The sequence below is a fragment of the Phasianus colchicus genome, chromosome 33, assembly GCF_987193195.1.
Source record: "Phasianus colchicus chromosome 33, bPhaCol1.hap1.1, whole genome shotgun sequence".
Taxonomy (NCBI): Eukaryota; Metazoa; Chordata; class Aves; order Galliformes; family Phasianidae; genus Phasianus; species Phasianus colchicus.
Window position 1 is genome coordinate 1,754,434 of NC_143468.1, and position 16,626 is coordinate 1,771,059.

General features: G+C 53.5%; 1 protein-coding gene across 4 annotated transcripts in view; it reads left to right on the forward strand.

Moving 5' to 3' along the window:
* The window catches only part of VDR (vitamin D receptor), a 34,773-nt gene extending 18,595 nt beyond the window's left edge, over positions 1-16,178 (forward strand). For all 4 annotated transcript variants that reach the window (XM_031602784.2, XM_090128428.1, XM_090128427.1 and 1 more), the window contains 7 exons: positions 5,580-5,710; positions 12,186-12,370; positions 12,528-12,651; positions 13,032-13,203; positions 13,878-14,029; positions 14,627-14,743; positions 14,903-16,178. In XM_031602784.2, the coding sequence (XP_031458644.1) occupies positions 5,580-5,710; positions 12,186-12,370; positions 12,528-12,651; positions 13,032-13,203; positions 13,878-14,029; positions 14,627-14,743; positions 14,903-15,162 (1,141 nt within the window). In that variant the 3' untranslated portion in view covers positions 15,163-16,178. The remainder of the gene's footprint in view (positions 1-5,579; positions 5,711-12,185; positions 12,371-12,527; positions 12,652-13,031; positions 13,204-13,877; positions 14,030-14,626; positions 14,744-14,902) is intronic.
* Positions 16,179-16,626: the final 448 nt, after the last annotated feature.

Sequence of the window (16,626 nt, forward strand, 5' to 3'; positions counted from 1 at the left end):
TGACTAAGAGAGACGAGGAGAGATAATGCCTGGCATGGGACTGGCAGAGGAGAGCCTTGCTCAAGCACTGCGTGCTGCAATGAGATGGAGGCAGCAGACTGCAGACACCAGAGCACATCCCTGCGTGTTCAGCAGGGCTGTTACAGCAACCAGGGCACAGGTTTGCAGAGCAAAGTCATAACTCCTCCCCTTGCAGGAATTTTGGGGCTGGATGGAGGTTTTCACATACCACAGTCTTGCAGCCTGAGCAACGACATTTTCCTCAATCACCGCTGCTCAATGAGTAACTCTGCTTTCAGGTGCTGCCCTTCAGGCTCTGGTTTGGTGGCCCCAACCTTCCCTGTCCCCTCCGTGCCTGCGGTGGCCATGGGGTGGATGGGTCCTTAAGTGGCTGCAGTGCAGCTGTTAACACTGTCAGCCCTCCTTAGCACTCTGCTGCTTCCCCATCTCTGTGCACCACGCTGGTGCAATCATGTACGACACGCAGCTGCAACAGTATTTCTGAGCAGACGTTTTCATGGTGTGAAAAGCACTCATCTTCAGCTAGCCCTTCATGCCCCATAGAAGGCCTTGATTTTCAATTGAAGGCTCTATTTTTCCTTCATCTTGCTTTCCAGGCACGCTGTCCCCATGCTGGGTCTTGGTGTGTTCTTTCTTGCCCAACCAGGCTTGTTTACAAGCTATTTAGAACCAATGAATTGAGTAATTCTCGTTGCTACCACAATATGCAAAGGTGCTTTCTGCCTGAAAACACCACAGCACTGCTATGGGGGAAGCTGGACCCCCTAAAACTCACCCAGAAAATCCATGCATCCCTTTGCAAGGACCTCTGTAACGCTTTGTGCCTACGTGCACTTGCTGGTTTCAGCTCCCTGAGCAGGTTTTTGGAGAACCACTGCACAGATACCAATTCCTGGTGGCTGTTACCTGCCCTGGGGGTCAGAATTGAGCCTGGAAGGAGCAGAAGGGACGAGGGGATCCCAGGTTGCAGTGGCAAAACTTGTGGTGAAGGACTTCCTGCTCGGTCCCATCTGCTTTGGGTCGTATCTGCGTGGGTGATTCTCCAGCATGAAATCAGGAACCTGGGTTTAATGGCTCTATAAAAGGTGTTAGGAATTTACTGGCACCTCTGGGTGCTCAAACGTGCACGTAAACTGCAGCACAAACAGGCATGAGGCAACCTTTGGCCACTTGCTTCAAAGTCCGCTGTTTATTAATGATGCCAACGGCAACAGGAGCCTTTTATTGAGCTCTGCTGTTTGCTCAGGGGCTCTTAAAATGCATCTAAGCCGGAGTGATTTATTCTGCTGCGACTTGGCTGAAGCATCCACAGTTTCTCTGGTTTATTCTGAAGTTCCAGCACAGTGATACTGGGTATTAATAGCAGAGCTGCTCGGAATGGCTCTGCATGTTTCAAAACCCAACAACTCCCCACCCATCCTGTCTGCATCACCGTTTCTCCCACTCCTGTAATCCTCCCCAGTTGGTCTTTGCCCCGTTCTACCTGGAAGTGGGAGATTAATTATTCTTTTCTTTTGAAACAAATCCCCGGGGCCGTGAGCTGTTCAGCTTCCCATCTCCATCCCATTGTGTCGTCCTCCTGTGCTTGGAAGGAGGCAACCTGCGAGCTGCTGCTTGCTTTGTTTGAGGTGCTGAGTTGATGGCGTGGTGGTGATGGGTTGATGGTTGGACTGGTGATCTTAGTGGCCTTTTCCAACCTTTATGACTCTATGCATGAGGCTGAAATCCAGGTAATGCAGAGTCCAGGTGTGATCCCAGACCTTTGGGAGTGGGGTTGTGCATCCAGCAGGAGATGAGCACCTGGCCAAGGTGAGAAAGGTTTGGATATGCCAAAATGGTGATTTAAGTGGTAGAAAGTGAGCAGCAGAAACCTGGCACAGCAGCCTTACTCCTCAGCTTGCTTCGAGGGCTCATCCTAAAGTCTGTTTCCCAACAAGAATGTTCCAAGGGGTCTTTAAAGATAGGTTGGGATAAGAGATGGCTGACAGCTTCCAGAAGGATTTGGGGGGCAGAAGGCCAAAGCATGGACTTGCTATTGATGCTGGGCTTCCCTGAGGGCTGTGTAGGTGCAGTGAGGAAGAAATAAGAATTATCCAACCCCAAAGTGTTGACAGCTTCACCCTGTTATGGGTAAAGGCGGTGCCAAAATGAATCCCGAATCCCAGTGGTGCTTTCAGGGCTGGTGATTGAAAGGTGGAGTTGGGAAGGCTGCAGTGGGGTTTGGTTATGAGTAGGGCTGCTTTTGGGAACTGCAGCATCACTTGGGCTGAGCTGTGTGTGCTGAGATCTCACTTCACTCACACAAAGATCAGCGCCGTGGGGCTCAGCACAGCTCTGCCCATCCCTGTGGGTCGTGTGTCCCATTGCCAGGCTTTGCAGCCTCCATCCCTCCTTCTGCAGGCACAGAGCCATCATTTCGGGAACGCTGGTGGAAATTCTCTCCCTATTTCCCCACCGCAGCACTTGGTGGGCAGAGCTTGGGGTGATTCGGGTGACCCCAAACTCCCTACAGCCTTCCTTCCACCCCCCCAACCCGGATGAGGCTTTGTTTACTGCCTCCAGCTCAATGCAGGGAGGGAAGGTTATATTTAACATCCAGCAGCCTGCCTGGGACAGGGCTGTAAATGAGCCCTGAAATGGCCACTTGTGTATGGCACTTCTGTACAAAAATACACCGGAGCCAGACGGCTGCGCTCTGCTGATGCAAGGCTGGGCTCTGTGGGGCCACCGACCCCAGGGCAGGGAAAGGCTGCTCAGAAACCCTCCATTGTGCCCCGCCGCCCTGGGTTCAAATAAACTGCAATTTTCATTCCAAAACCATAATGTTGGCTTGCAGCTTTCCCTGCCCCAGGGCCTCGTGTTCCTCTTGTTTGTGCCCTCCCCAGCCTTGCCCTGGGATGTGGGGCAGAAGACGCTGCTCCAGATACCCAAAAATAACAGAGATTTGTTCACCGAAACTGGGGGATTGTGGGGTGTTTGGTTCCAAACCCTGCTTTGCCCCTGGGTTGGGCAGTGTTTGTCCTCGTTCCTGGAACGATGCTGGTTTTAGTGAAAGGGGAAAACCCAGAGAAAAGCAATAAAACCAAAACGCAGCTGTGGGGCAGAACGCAGAATTCGGGCTGCGGAGGCAGGTGCTGGAGGCTCTGCCATCAGCTTCTCCTGCATTCATTTCCCCAGATGCATTTATTCATCTGTGAGGTGAGAGGAGAGCAAAACCTCGCTGTTTACATCTCTGTTTTGAAAGCAGCCTCTAATTGCACCCTCGTGGGTCTGCAGCCCAGGAACACCATTTATATTTATACCCCATAGGCACAGCCCTGGTGTTGTTCCTGGGCTGGAGATCCCTGTCCTGTGCCCACGGAGCTCAGGACTGTGCCGTGTCCACTTGACATTGCAAGAGGGTTTTATCACAAGGTAATTGATTATTGCAAGAGCTCCTCCTTGCAGAACTCCATCTGGGGGCATTAATTGCAGGCGGTCGTGTTTGGTTTCTCACTGTTGTATTCCAGCTGTGTCTCAGTGCTGCTCTCTTCCCATGTGCTTTTCTGCTGCTTTGCCCTTCTGATGATGCTCACTTTGATTTCCAGCCCGGGGGTTTGGTTTGCCTCCATTCAAACTCACATAGAATCATAGAATGGCCTGGGTTGAAAAGGATGACAAAGTTCCAACCCCCTGCTGTGTGCAGGTCGCCAACCAGCAGCCCAGGTTGCCCAGAGCTACATCCAGCCTGGCCTTAATGCCTGCAGGGATGGGGCATCCACAGCCTCCTTGGGCAACCTGTTCCAGTGCCTCACCACCTTCTGTGTGATAAACTTCCTCCTCATATCCAACCTAAACCTCCCCTGTCTCAGTTTAAAACCATTCCCCCTTGTCCTATCACTGTCCACCCTTGTAATCAGTCAGACCCTCTTGTTTATCCGCTCCCTTCAAGTACTGGAAGGCTACAATGAGGTCTCCCCAGAGCTTTTTCTTCTCCAAGCTAAACAATCCCAGTTCCCTCAACCTTTCTCATAGGAGAGGTGCTCCAGTCCTCTGATCATCCTAGTGGCCCTCTTGCATGGTCCAATAAGCATAAATAGGGCATTAAACTCAAACCACAAGAACAGCACAAGCATGCCAAACATCTGGAGGTGAACCCAGCGGCCTGTTGTCTCATGAAGCACATGGTACGACATACATCTCAGTCTTCCTTAGGTTCCTGTTCCACCAAGCTGCCCCAAATGCATCCTAACATTATGCACTATTCAAGATCCACTTCAGTAATCATGGTATTTGCAGAGCAGTTGTGGATGCCCTGTCCCTGGAGGTGCTGAAGGGCAGGAACAGACCCTGTGCAGCCCAATCTGCAGCAAGGGGCTGGGACTGCATTCTGTGCATTCTGTGATTTTGCATCACGTTTCATGATTCAACGCAGCACTGAATGACAACTCACCTCTACGCGTGCTTTGCTTCTACTTAGCCAAAGTACCACCCAGTTTTCAAATGTCTTTCTGTCAGCTAATACAAACCCCTTTTCTGCTTTCACTACTACAAAAATCTTGTTAGACCAAGCACTGCATCCAGCCTGTCCTCACCTGTTATGCAAATATATATTTGTTGTTTCTGCACTCTTCTGCAAACATCCACAAAAGAAGGATGCCAAAAAGCTCTGCAAGCAGCACTACTACTACTATCACTGATCCATGACAGATTCATGCTATGCTACATCACACAAACATCAACCCTGCATCCTCAGATCTTCATTTACAATGAGTGCTGTGTGTAGAAATGCACAGAAAGATAAGCCTTGCTCACTGTTGAGTAACTTTCCCCAAAGAAGAGATGTGGCATCGCCAAAACCCACCCTTAGTAGACAAACTCAATGTCCTGCAATGTGTCATTAGTGGATATCACACAGAAAGGAGTTTGTAGCTGGGAGCTTTGACCCTTTGTGCTCGGAAGGTTTGCAGTCCCAATTAACGTGGCGCAGTGTGGTTTTGGTGGAAAAGAGGTTTTTATGTTGTGTTGTTTCTCTCGTGTCCTGCAGTGAGGTTTTTCTCGTGCACACGCAAGCATGCGCTCCAGCCAGTTATTCTAGCAAAGCCAGGCTTTAAAGGCTGGTAAATGTTTAATAACGCTGCTTTAGTACACGCTGCTCTGTTCTCTGGTTTCTCTGTCCCTGGAGGCTCAGATAAACGTTTCTCTACAGTTCTACCTCCTCCTGTTGGGCTTCAAAACAACGTGAAACCAGAAAGCTGTTTCAGTGGTGTTGAGCCCGCAGGCTGTGTCCTTTTGAGAGGGCAGCTTTTCCATGCTGTCAGACCTGGAAGATCAAACCCCAAATGTGCACGCACACAGCTGTGTCCTTCCAAGCTGAGCCTTCCCAAGAGCCCAGCTGCTGGGTGTCAGGTCAGTCATTCCCAATGTGCTCTCAGCAGCCTTTCTCCAGCAGTTTGCTGTCCGGATTTGTGCTTTGCATCTCCCCCATTCCCGCTGCTTGGAGCATCCCTCCTGCAGTGAAAACAGCACCGTGTGACCCGGGGTGTGTTTTTTTTTTTTTCCTTCCTGTTCCTCTGCAGGAGAAGCATGAAGAGGAAAGCAATGTTCACCTGTCCGTTCAACGGGGATTGCAAAATCACCAAGGACAACCGGCGGCACTGCCAGGCCTGCCGGCTGAAACGCTGCGTGGACATTGGGATGATGAAGGAGTGTGAGTATGCTGGCATTTCCCTGGACTTGAGCAAGGCCTTTGACACGGTCCCCCACCACATCCTTATCTCCAAACTGGATTTGATGGGTGGACCACTCGATGGATAAGAAACTGGTTGAAAGGCTGCAGACAGAGGGTGGTCATCAGTGGCTCCATGTCCAGGTGGAGGCTGGTAATGAGTGGTGTCCCCCAAGGGTCTGTCTTGGGACCGGTGCTCTGTAACATCTTTATCAATGACATCCATGATGGAATTGAGTGCACCCTCAGCAAGTTTGCTGACGACACCAAGCTGAGTGGTGTGGTTGACACGGTTGAAGGACGGGATGCCATTCAGAGGGACCTCGAGAGGCTGGAAAGGTGGGCTGGGTGAACCTGATGAGGTTCAACACGGCAAAGTGCAGAGTTTTGCACTTGGGCCGGAGGAATCCCAGGCATCCCTACAGACTGGAAGGAGCGGGCCTTGAGAGCAGCCCTGTGGAGAAGGACCTGGGGGTCTTGATGGATGAAAAGCTTAATATGAGCCAGCAGCGTGCCCTTGTGGCTCGGAAGGCAAATGGGATCCTGGGCTCCATCAGCAGAGGGGTGGCCAGCAGGGACAGGGAGGTGATTGTTCCCCTCTGCTCTGCTCTTGTGAGGCCCCATCTGGAATACTGCGTCCAAGTCTGGAGCCCCCAGTACAAAAAAGACAGGGAGCTGTTGGAGAGGGGCCAGAGGAGCCACGAAGATGAGCAGGGGGCTGCAGCACCTCCCCTATGAGGACAGGCTGATGGAGCTGGGCTTGTTCAGCCTGGAGAAAAGAAGGCTGCAGGGTGAATCATTGCAGCCTTTCAGTACCTAAAGGGAGCCTACAAGCAGGAGGGGAATCAACTCTTTGAAAGGGTGAGTGACAGCAGGACAAGGGGAAATGGTTTTAAGCTGAGGGAAGGGAGATTTAGGTTGGATGTCAGGGGGAAATTCTTTACAGAGAGAGTGGTGAGGTGCTGGAACAGCTGCCCAGAGAGGCTGTGGATGCCCCATCCCTGGAGGTGTTCAAGGCCAGGTTGGATGGGGCAGTCTGGTCTAGCATTAGGTGGGATGGTTGGTGGCCCTGCGTGTGGCAGGAGGTTGGAGATTCATGATCCTTGAGGTCCCTTCCAACCCTGGCCATTCTGTGATTCTGTGTGCAAGGCTCAGCCTCAGCGCCCTTCTCCTCCTTCTCAATTCAAACCTCTGTGCTCAAAGCTCTGAAAGCCGTGCGAGGGCTCGAAGAGGATGCAAAGGGCAGGGGACGGCGTGGGTAATGATTGCGCTGGGTTCATTTAATGATTGAGGCATTAATGAGCTGGCTTTGCTGGCAGTCAGGGGCAGCTGCACGGTGAGCACATCCGGGGCTGTTGCTGATTAACTCATGGATGGAGCCCATTCACGTCCTGTCCGTGCAAAGTCATCGTCCTCCTGCAGCACGTGGCCGAGCAGGGAGAGCTGGAGATCCTTTGGGTGCTGATGGTGTGGGATGGGGAGCTGCACTCTCAGCGAGTCGTTTTCCATCGTTCCACCTTTTGCTCTGCAATAACTTTATTTTCAGGCCCCTGTTTTTGCAGCACGGGTCCGTCCATCCCGCCACGTGCACCGCAGAGACTTAAACAAATAGCAGAGGGAAGTAAAGTACTTTTTAACCCAATCCAAACAGGCTAATGTTGTCCAAATATTTATTTTTTTTTTCAACTGTATTTATAGATAAGCAGCTTTTAAAAATAAAAGCTGCTTGGCACGCTTCCTCCTACACATGCGTGCTTTCTACGCCCCGAGACTTCGGGAGTTTAAACCAAAATAACAGCCCTCTGCTAGGAGACTGCAAACAGGACAGCCTGTCCTATGATTGATGGGCTTGAAAATTCAGAGCTGGCTTGGAAAATGGAAGCGCTGACAGTTTCCTTATGTGCTGGGCAGAGAACAAAGAGCACCCGGTGGCATGGGGTGCAAATCTGCAAGTCAGAACTTGCAAAGAACTTGATGAAAAAAATGCCTAAATGTCCAGAAGCCCCAGAGATCAAACAGATCTTGAGGAATAGGAAGCCCCTAAATCCTGTAAAGCGACAGCTGTGCTCTGTAGAGGGGTAGAAAGCAAAGAGCAGGCAATGCACCAGGTGAATCCTTCTCTTGTGAGAGCACAGGGATGGAGAAGCAAACTGGAGCAGGTCCGCATCCTATGTTCTGCCCTGCAGAAACATCTGCTCCCTTTGGTTTAATGCTTGGACAGAGCAAAAGAGCCAATGCTGCTCCCTGTAGTTGGCCGAGCAGTGGGAAGCACTGCACAAAACACAGTTTTTTGTTGTCACATCTGATTTCTTGGTTGGAACAGCACGGTTGGGCACTTTCTGCTCCAAAACCCAGAGCAGTAGGAGAGCCGTCCTCGTTGATGGCATGTTTATACTATGGGTCTTATCTCACAGAGGGAGAAAAAGCACTGAGCTTATTGAAAAGGAGAGCACTGCAATGCACGAGGCTGCCTGGCTGGGAGCCTCCAGCCCTGGTTACTGCAGCTCGTTTGGCATCGGCGTTGCTAACAAGGGAAACGTGTTGACTTGTAGCAGTTAATTACCCAGGAAGGGCCAGAAAATGCAGCGAGGGATTCGCCTGCCCGCCTCGGAGTTAACTTGTAAGCGACCCCCCCCTTAGCAAACGGTTTCTGTATTAATGAAACCTAACCAAGGAGCCTAAAAATAGCCTTCCTGCAGCCTCTGCTGCTGGTTCAATGAATGGGAACAAGGTGTGCTGCTGTTATTTTTAGGTGGCATCGTGGATCTTTGAACTCTTGGGGTGGGCTCGTGTCTTCCCCGGGCTGCGGTTGCTGGCACGGGTTGGGATGGGCTTGGTTTGCTCCGCTGCTGATGGGTCTGAAACAGAAATGAGAGCAAAACGGGATGAGGAGGAGGCAGATGTGGACACTCTTTTAATTTGAGGTCTGGTGCAGGCAGCTCTGTCTCCTCCTCCCATCCTAAATCTTGGGTGGCTTTTAGCATTGCCTCCAGCCACATCTGCAGGGACGTCGCCTCCAGGCTGGGTGCTGCACTGAGGGGCTCTCAGAGAGGTGCAGGAAGGTGAAGGCTTTGTGTGTGTTGAAATTGACACGGAGCAGAAGCCCTGGCCTGCTGCACTCCCTGGGGAGCTGAGGACAGCCGCTGTCCCCAAGGAGGGGATGAGCTGCAGCCATAGGAACACGCTGAGCCCAGCAGTGAGGGTCAGGGCTGGGGGCTGATCCACAGCTGCAATCTGCAAGCAGCGTTAGCAAATATTTGTGGTTTTCCACCCATCTTATCTGCGTGGGGTAAAGCACAGGGCAAACTTAGGGGAACAGCGTCAGGCCATCGGCGAAGGCGAAAGCCGCGTCGTTTGGAAATGTTTTCGGGATGTTTCCCTTCAGATGGCCCAAGCAATGCTGAGCTCATCCCTTCCACCCTGCAAAATTGCCTCCTGTCAGCTGCGTGGTGCTCCAGAAGGGGCACCCATCCCTCCGAGGCCGTGCGTTACCTGTGGGTAATTCACCTCTCCTGGCCTCGCTGCCCTCTCTTTCCCTGCTTTTATCAGCTCTGCAGTCATTAGAGCGCACACGGGCAGGAGATGTGCTTCCCCTTGCCTGCCCTGTGCTGCACGGTCTAAAGGTGTTGGTGCAAAGCAGGGAGGCAAAAAACACGGCGCTGAATTGAGCGGCCGCAGCAGCTTCACTGCATCCCTCCTCTCCCTGCTGGGGGATTTTGGGTGCCTGTCATGGTGCCAGGATGGAGGAGTCTCCTTGGGAAGGATCCAGATGTGCTTGCAGTGTCCTGCTGCAGTTTGTCTGCCTGTGGATGGATTGCAGAGCGTTATATGGGAGCTGGGATGTGGGGGAAGCGAAGGCACGGCTGTGGGAGAGGCAGTGGGGAGGAATTAGGTTTGCACCCTTGGTTTTGAAGGCTGCATCTCGTGAGAATGGCTGCAGAGTGATCCTGGGTGCTTTTGGCAATGGAGTGGGGTCACAACGCCCTGCAGGGCTCTTTGGGGATGATTCCTGCCCTGATGTGAGCGCCTTGTGGCACATTAAACACACACCGTGCTGCCCAGCCCTCACCCACCTGCGGATCACTGCATGGCTTGGCTGCAGAGCTGCTGCTGCAGGGGCAGTTCTGCTTCCCCCCATCCTCAGTGCCACTCCCTGGGGTTGGAAGGGAACCCACGGGGCTTTTTGGGGGCTGCATGGCGTCCCCACTTCCAGCTGAAATGCTGCATGCCAAGCTAAATGCAGTGCCTGAGTGCCACCCAGTGAGCAGTCTTGCACTGATATTTGCTCTGTTTCATTTTGGTTGGTGTTTGGCTGCCCTGTGCTCTCCCAACGGAGCACATCTCCCTCCATGCCATCCCCAGCACCTCCAGCTCCTGCTTTGCATGGTCAGATGCTCACCCACCAGCTGTGTCCTCGTGCTCTCAGTAACCTCAGAGCAGCCCTGTGGCTTTCTCCCCAGTCCCTGCGGTGTCTGCAGAGATCCGTTCTGTGTCTGCATAGAAGTGATGTGCAGATGTTGGCGGAGCCTCCTCCTGTGCTTGGGGTCAGGGCAGCCCACAGCCGTTCCACTGCAGCTCTGTTTGTGCCAGGAGCTGTGAGCACGGCTCCAGCTGAGCGCTGGGGAAGGGAGCAGCCCTGGGATGTGATCACAAGCTGAAGATGCAGGCTGGGGCGTGTTGGCCCCATCCATCCTTCCGTGTGCACGAGGTGAGCGCAGATGAAGCCTTTTTCCCAGGAATTTTATAAAGCCCATCAGTCCTGCGCTGACGTTGTGCTGTTACCATTTCTCACCCCAAAGCTTCAGCTTTGCTGCTCCCCGTTGGCTGAGCTGGTGCTGGGCTCTGTTGGGGCTCGCACAGCACCGCCTCTGTTTGCAAGATGAGCTGGAAGGGAATTGCAATTGCATTTATCACGTTGATCTGATCTTTAAAACACCTTCGATCCGCCTGCGGGGCTTCCTTCAGGTTTCAGACTCCTTTAGGCTCTGGCAAGTCCCATCAGAGCATTCAGCACCGACCCAAAAATCCCTGGTGGTGGTTTTGCAATGGGTTCAGAGCAACGTGCAGCCCACACCACAGTCTGCCAGGCCTCAAAGCACCGAAACCCCGGGACAAATAAGGAAAGATGCTTTGTTGTACAGATCCCATACAGGGAAATCCGTCTGCCTTAGGGGATTTGACCAGGGATCGGTGCGTGCGCTCTTCCTCCCATCCCAACTCCTCTTCCTCGCTTTCCTCCATGCTGGGGTGGGTGAGGAGCTGCTGATCCCATCTCAGCTCTGTCCCCCTTCCAACCCCACGTGGTGCTTCCCGATGCTGCTGCACTCCTCAGTGATTTCCCTCTTTGCGTGCAGTGCCCAGATGGATCCCAAACTTTTCTAATAGGATGGGGGATGGCAAATTCCCCATTTTGTCCGGGCTGCCCCCTGCAGCACTGACCGTACCGTGCCGGTCACGGGAGCGACCTTTCGACCTCAGCTGCTCATTCAGTACCTCCAGATCTTTAAATCCCCCCCGAGGTTGTTGTGCAAGTTGAAAAACATATTGGAAAAATGCTGTTGGCAAAAGGCAGCAGAAGGGGCCAAGAAGTGCAAATGGCTCCTTGAGCCCCGCTGCCTTCGTCAGCCTCTCCTTCCAGATTCCACCCGACCGCAGGAAGCCGCCTGCCATCAGATAACACGCTCGGCTGTGCTGCTAATAACTGGTTCTGGGGCTAATAGCTTCTCCATGAAGGGGCACTGCTATTTATAGCACCCACCAGTGGATGTGCTTTGCTGATTGGGAGCGTTAACGAGCCATTGGGTGCAAGGGTGGGTGCTTGCTGTTGCTTTTCCAACCCTGTGAGGCTCTTCAGGTCTTTAGGTTCTTTATAAGGGTCACATTGGAGCCCAAATTGCCTTTGGATGTTCCCACATCTCTAATAAATGGGAGAAGCTTTGCTTTTTGCCTTTGGACCTGACCCTTGGCTGCTGCTGAAGGCTGTTGCTCATAATACAAGCAATAAATTGATATATTATAGAATAATTGAGGTTGGAAGAGGCCGCTAGGATCATCTGGTCCAACCACCATCCATCACCACCATGTCTGTGTGTCCCCTCAGCTTAAAATCAGCTGTGATGCTGCTGCCCACCGCACTGTGCTGTTGTCAGAGCTGAGAGCAGCGTGGATGAACCCATTGGCCCACATCTCGAGATTTCTTTCACCCGAAAGCACAGAGCAAAAAGCAAACAGTGAGGTCTGGAGCAAACCCGTGGCGGTGCTGACGTGACCTGACTGCACCCAACAGCACCCAAATGGGCCATAAATGATGCATAGCAGGGAGCCGTGACCCAGCAGACGAGGACGGGTTCAGTAATAGGGTCAATGCAGGTTCAATAACTCATTAGCAACGTTGAGGGATGTGCTTCGGTCTCAGTGCCTATCTGTGACCCTTTGCTCTTTCCTTCCATCCCTGCAGTCATTCTGACGGATGAGGAGGTGCAGAGGAAGCGTGAGATGATCCTGAAGCGCAAAGAGGAGGAAGCGCTGAAGGAGAGCCTGAAGCCCAAGCTGTCGGAGGAGCAGCAGAAAGTCATTGACATCCTCCTCGAGGCCCACCACAAAACTTTCGACACCACTTACTCCGATTTCAACAAGTTTCGGGTACGTTGGGGGCACAACAGCCCCGATTCCCACCTCAGCACCAGCAGCTCCAAGAACTTCATCAGTTTCGTGCCAATAAAACCCGGTGCAAATATCTCGGTGCTCCCCTAAAGCTGCTCTCCCAGCCCCATTCCTCACACCCCGCTCTCTCTTCCAGCCCCCTGTAAGAAGCAAAGTCAGCAGCAGGACAGCAACGCACTCCTCCTGTGTCATGTCCCAAGATTGCTCCTCCGAGGACTCCAATGATGTTTTTGGCTCCGATGCCTTTGGTGCATTCCCAGGTATTGCACTCAGCTCTCTGTGCAGCATTCCAGGCATCCGTATGCTATGGGAGCAGAAGGGGAAGAGACTTTTCTAAGCTTGGCCAAGGAAGAAACAGTTGTGTCAGCTCTCCTAGGGAATGCATTTGACTCTAAGAGCCTCCTGAGGGTGTTTAGAAGGCTCCTGATGAGCAGAGAGCATTAAGTGCTTGGCTGCATCGGGACCATGAGCTGTGTTGCATGGTTAGACCTAAACTAAAAATCCCTCTGCAAAAATCCTACAGCTCTCCCAGCCCAATGCAAAGACCTCCCAGCACAACAAACACCATCCCTGCTTCGGGCTGACACCCCTCCCTGTCCCTGTAGCATCTCACCCATATGGACCACCTCCCTCTTTCCAGAGCCCATGGAGCCCCAGATGTTTTCCAACCTGGACCTCTCCGAGGAGAGCGATGAGAGCCCCTCCATGAGCATCGAGCTGCCCCACCTCCCTATGCTCCCACATTTGGCTGACCTGGTCAGCTACAGCATACAGAAGGTGATCGGCTTCGCCAAAATGATCCCTGGATTCAGGTGAGATGTTGTCCCCACGCCAGGTGCCCGCGATGGTTTTCTGCTCTCAGGAATTCAGTCTCAGCCTCCACAGTCATTTATCTCCATTTCACTCTGTCTCCTTCCCAGGTCTGTTCCTACCTTCTTGTTCTCGTTCCCAGGTCTGTTCCTACCTTCTTGTTCTCCTTCCCAGGTCTGTTCCTACCTTCTTGTTCTCCTTCCCAAGTCTGTTCCTACCTTCTTGTTCTCCTTCCCAGGTCTGTTCTTACCTTCTTGTTCTCGTTCCCAGGTCTGTTCTTACCTTCTTGTTCTCCTTCCCAGGTCTGTTCCTACCTTCTTGTTCTCCTTCCCAGGTCTGTTCCTACCTTCTTGTTCTCCTTCCCTCTCCCTTCCTGGGGTTTTTCCTCTTTAATCTTTAGTTGGATTCACCCTGGCCACGTAAACAAAATGCCTGAGCTCCTGAGAAGGATGCTCAAGGCCATGTGAGTGGTGCTCATCCTGCTTGTGCAAGATGTCCTGAGATCCCATTTAACGCCAGCCCAGTAAGAGTCAGCCTGGAGCCCAGGGCACTGGGTGCTGCCACTCGATACATGGAGCTGCAGAAATACCCATTGCTTAATTATCCAGAAATTCAGGGTGAGGGAGAAGCTGGATCATGCCTCTGGTTGTGGACATCTCCTCATTCCTGCCCGCAGGGATCTGACTGCAGAGGACCAGATTGCCCTGCTGAAATCCAGTGCCATTGAGGTGATCATGCTGCGCTCCAACCAGTCCTTCACCATGGAGGACATGTCGTGGACCTGTGGTAGCAATGACTTCAAGTACAAAGTCAGCGATGTCACCCAAGGTAAAGGTGCTGCTGGGCTGCTGGTGAGGGCTCAAAAACAGCACCCCAGCCTGAAATTCAGGTGTAAGAAAACCGTACTGAGTAAACTGCAGATATTCAGGTGGATCTTAAACCTCTCCCAGCACTGGGAAGAGCATTGGAGTAACCCTGGGATGCTGAGATCCTTGGTGCAAGGGCAGAGGTTCCCCAGAGAGATCCCAAGGAAGCCAGGCAGAGCAAACAGCACATCGGAACCAGGCGTGGGGCCACAGAGGGCAGGGATGGGATCTGCTTGCTGCGTGCTGTGGGCACGCAAAATGTGTTTTGGTGTTTCTGCACAACGTGGTGCAGTGTGGGAGTGATAAGGATGCAAACTGCCTGTAGGTTAATTGTCTTTCTGAAGTCATCTGCTCCATAATCTCCTGCCTTAAAGATGCGGCTGGGGAGGAAAGATTGAAAGAAATCATGTTTTTAAAGCTCTATTGAAAATCATCCTCTGGCATCCTGTGATCCTGACGCTCTGCTGCACTGAAGGAGGAGGTGCTGAGCTCCGCGCTCATCTCTCAGCTGCAGATCTGAGGTCTCATCCAGGTGCTAACAGCTCCTCTCTGTCCCCAGCCGGCCACAGCATGGAGCTCCTCGAGCCGCTCGTGAAATTCCAGGTGGGCTTGAAGAAGCTGAACCTTCACGAGGAAGAGCACGTGCTCCTCATGGCCATCTGCATCCTGTCCCCAGGTAGGAGGACGCTCATCCCCAAGCTCCCCACCCTGCACCTTTGGCAGCACGAAGGCTCCACCAATGTCCCCAAGCCTGGCAGTGCCAGGCTAACAGCTGGACTCGATAACCTCCAAGATCTTTTCCAAGGGCCGATCTGATGATGCTGGTGTTCCCTAGATCGACCTGGCGTTCAGGACACCTCGCTGGTGGAGTCCATCCAGGACCGCCTGTCGGACATCCTGCAGACCTACATCCGCTGCAGGCACCCCCCGCCAGGCAGCCGCCTGCTGTACGCCAAGATGATCCAGAAGCTGGCCGACCTGCGCAGCCTCAACGAGGAGCACTCCAAGCAGTACCGCTGCCTCTCCTTCCAGCCCGAGCACAGCATGCAGCTCACGCCGTTGGTGCTCGAGGTTTTCGGCAACGAGATCTCCTGATTCCAGCCATTTGAGAACCCGTGTGTAAAGGGATAAGTCAGCCTTGGCCCCGAGAGGGGGGCTGTGACCCCGGGAGGAGGTTGCACATAGTTTTGTTTCACACTACTGCAGGTCCTGCTTTGTTTTCTTAGCCACGGCGGATGAGGTTTGCTCGCTGCAGACCCAGATCTGTGCATTTCCCCCCCCTCCATGAGTGTTTTTTTCACTCGTCTGCAAGAGCTGACTTATCCCTTTATGGATGTTTTGAGGCTGGGCTGCCTTGAACCATATCTTTCTGACCAGAAACTGGGGCTGCTCAGAAGGAGAGGCTCAGGTTTTGCAGATTCATGGCACTGGGGAACCATCGATGGCATCTGTTGAACCTGAGGGACCCCTACGCTCACCCCCAATTTGGGAAAGGTGATGCTGATGGAATTGCACACCCCAGATCCCTGCAGGGAAATGCTGAGGCTGCTCCTCAGAGCCCCACAGACAGTGGTGAGAGGTTGGAGAAGGGAACCACAGCCAGGACCAGCCGGCCGGGCTGTGATGTGTGTTCCCAGCACTACTGCCACCCTGTATCCCACATCAGCCCCACTGCTGACAGCATCCTGTGAGGGTGTCGTCTGTTGTCGTCACCTTAATGAGGCCGGCCAGAGCTAATTGGGCACGCTGAGGTTTCCTGTGCAATGCTGGAGCTCTGGAGGGTGCCCCATCCCCTCTGACCCCACTGAAGCCATCTCTGCAGGTTGATGGTCCTTCAGGAGGGGACAGTGGGAGCAGCACCACCGCGAGGACGGATTTGGGACTTTGAAATGCAGAGGAGCAGCGGGAGCTGAGTGCTTCGGTGGGACCCCAGGCAGCACCGCGTCCGGGGACACACAGTGGTCACGATCCCCTGCATGGACAGCTGGGGGTGGGGACCCTGCAAGCAGCCGGACCTGGGGACAGTGCCTGGGGATGGGCGCTGCGCGGGGGGGGCACACGGAGCAGCGGGGCTCCATCTCCGTGCAAATAAACGTGGCATGGGAGCAGCACCGGCTGCGCTGTGGGGCTGTGTCTGTCTGTCCGGGTCTGTGTGGAGCTGCTGGCAGTGTCCGTGCGTCCCTCCGTGTCCGTCTATCCGGGTTTGTGTCTGGGTGGGGCTGTTCTAGGTGTCCTTCTGTCTGTCCACGCTGTTCCGTGGCCGCATGTCCCTCTGTCTCCATGTTCTTACGCATCCCCGTGTGCCCGTGTACGTGTCCCCACGTATCGCTGTGGTGTCTTTCCAGCTCCCCTCCCCGCAGCCCCGTATCACCGTTCCCTTCCCACCTGCCCCCCCTCGTGTCCCCACGTCACCGCCCCTCCACGTGTCCAAAACCCCGCGCTGTGCGCATGCGCGGGTGGGTCAGGGCGGGGCGGAGCCGCACATGCGCAGTGCGAAAGGGCGTGGCAGGCTGAGCCGGCGCGCGCGCAGATCAGAAGGGCGGGGCGGGGCGGTAGGAC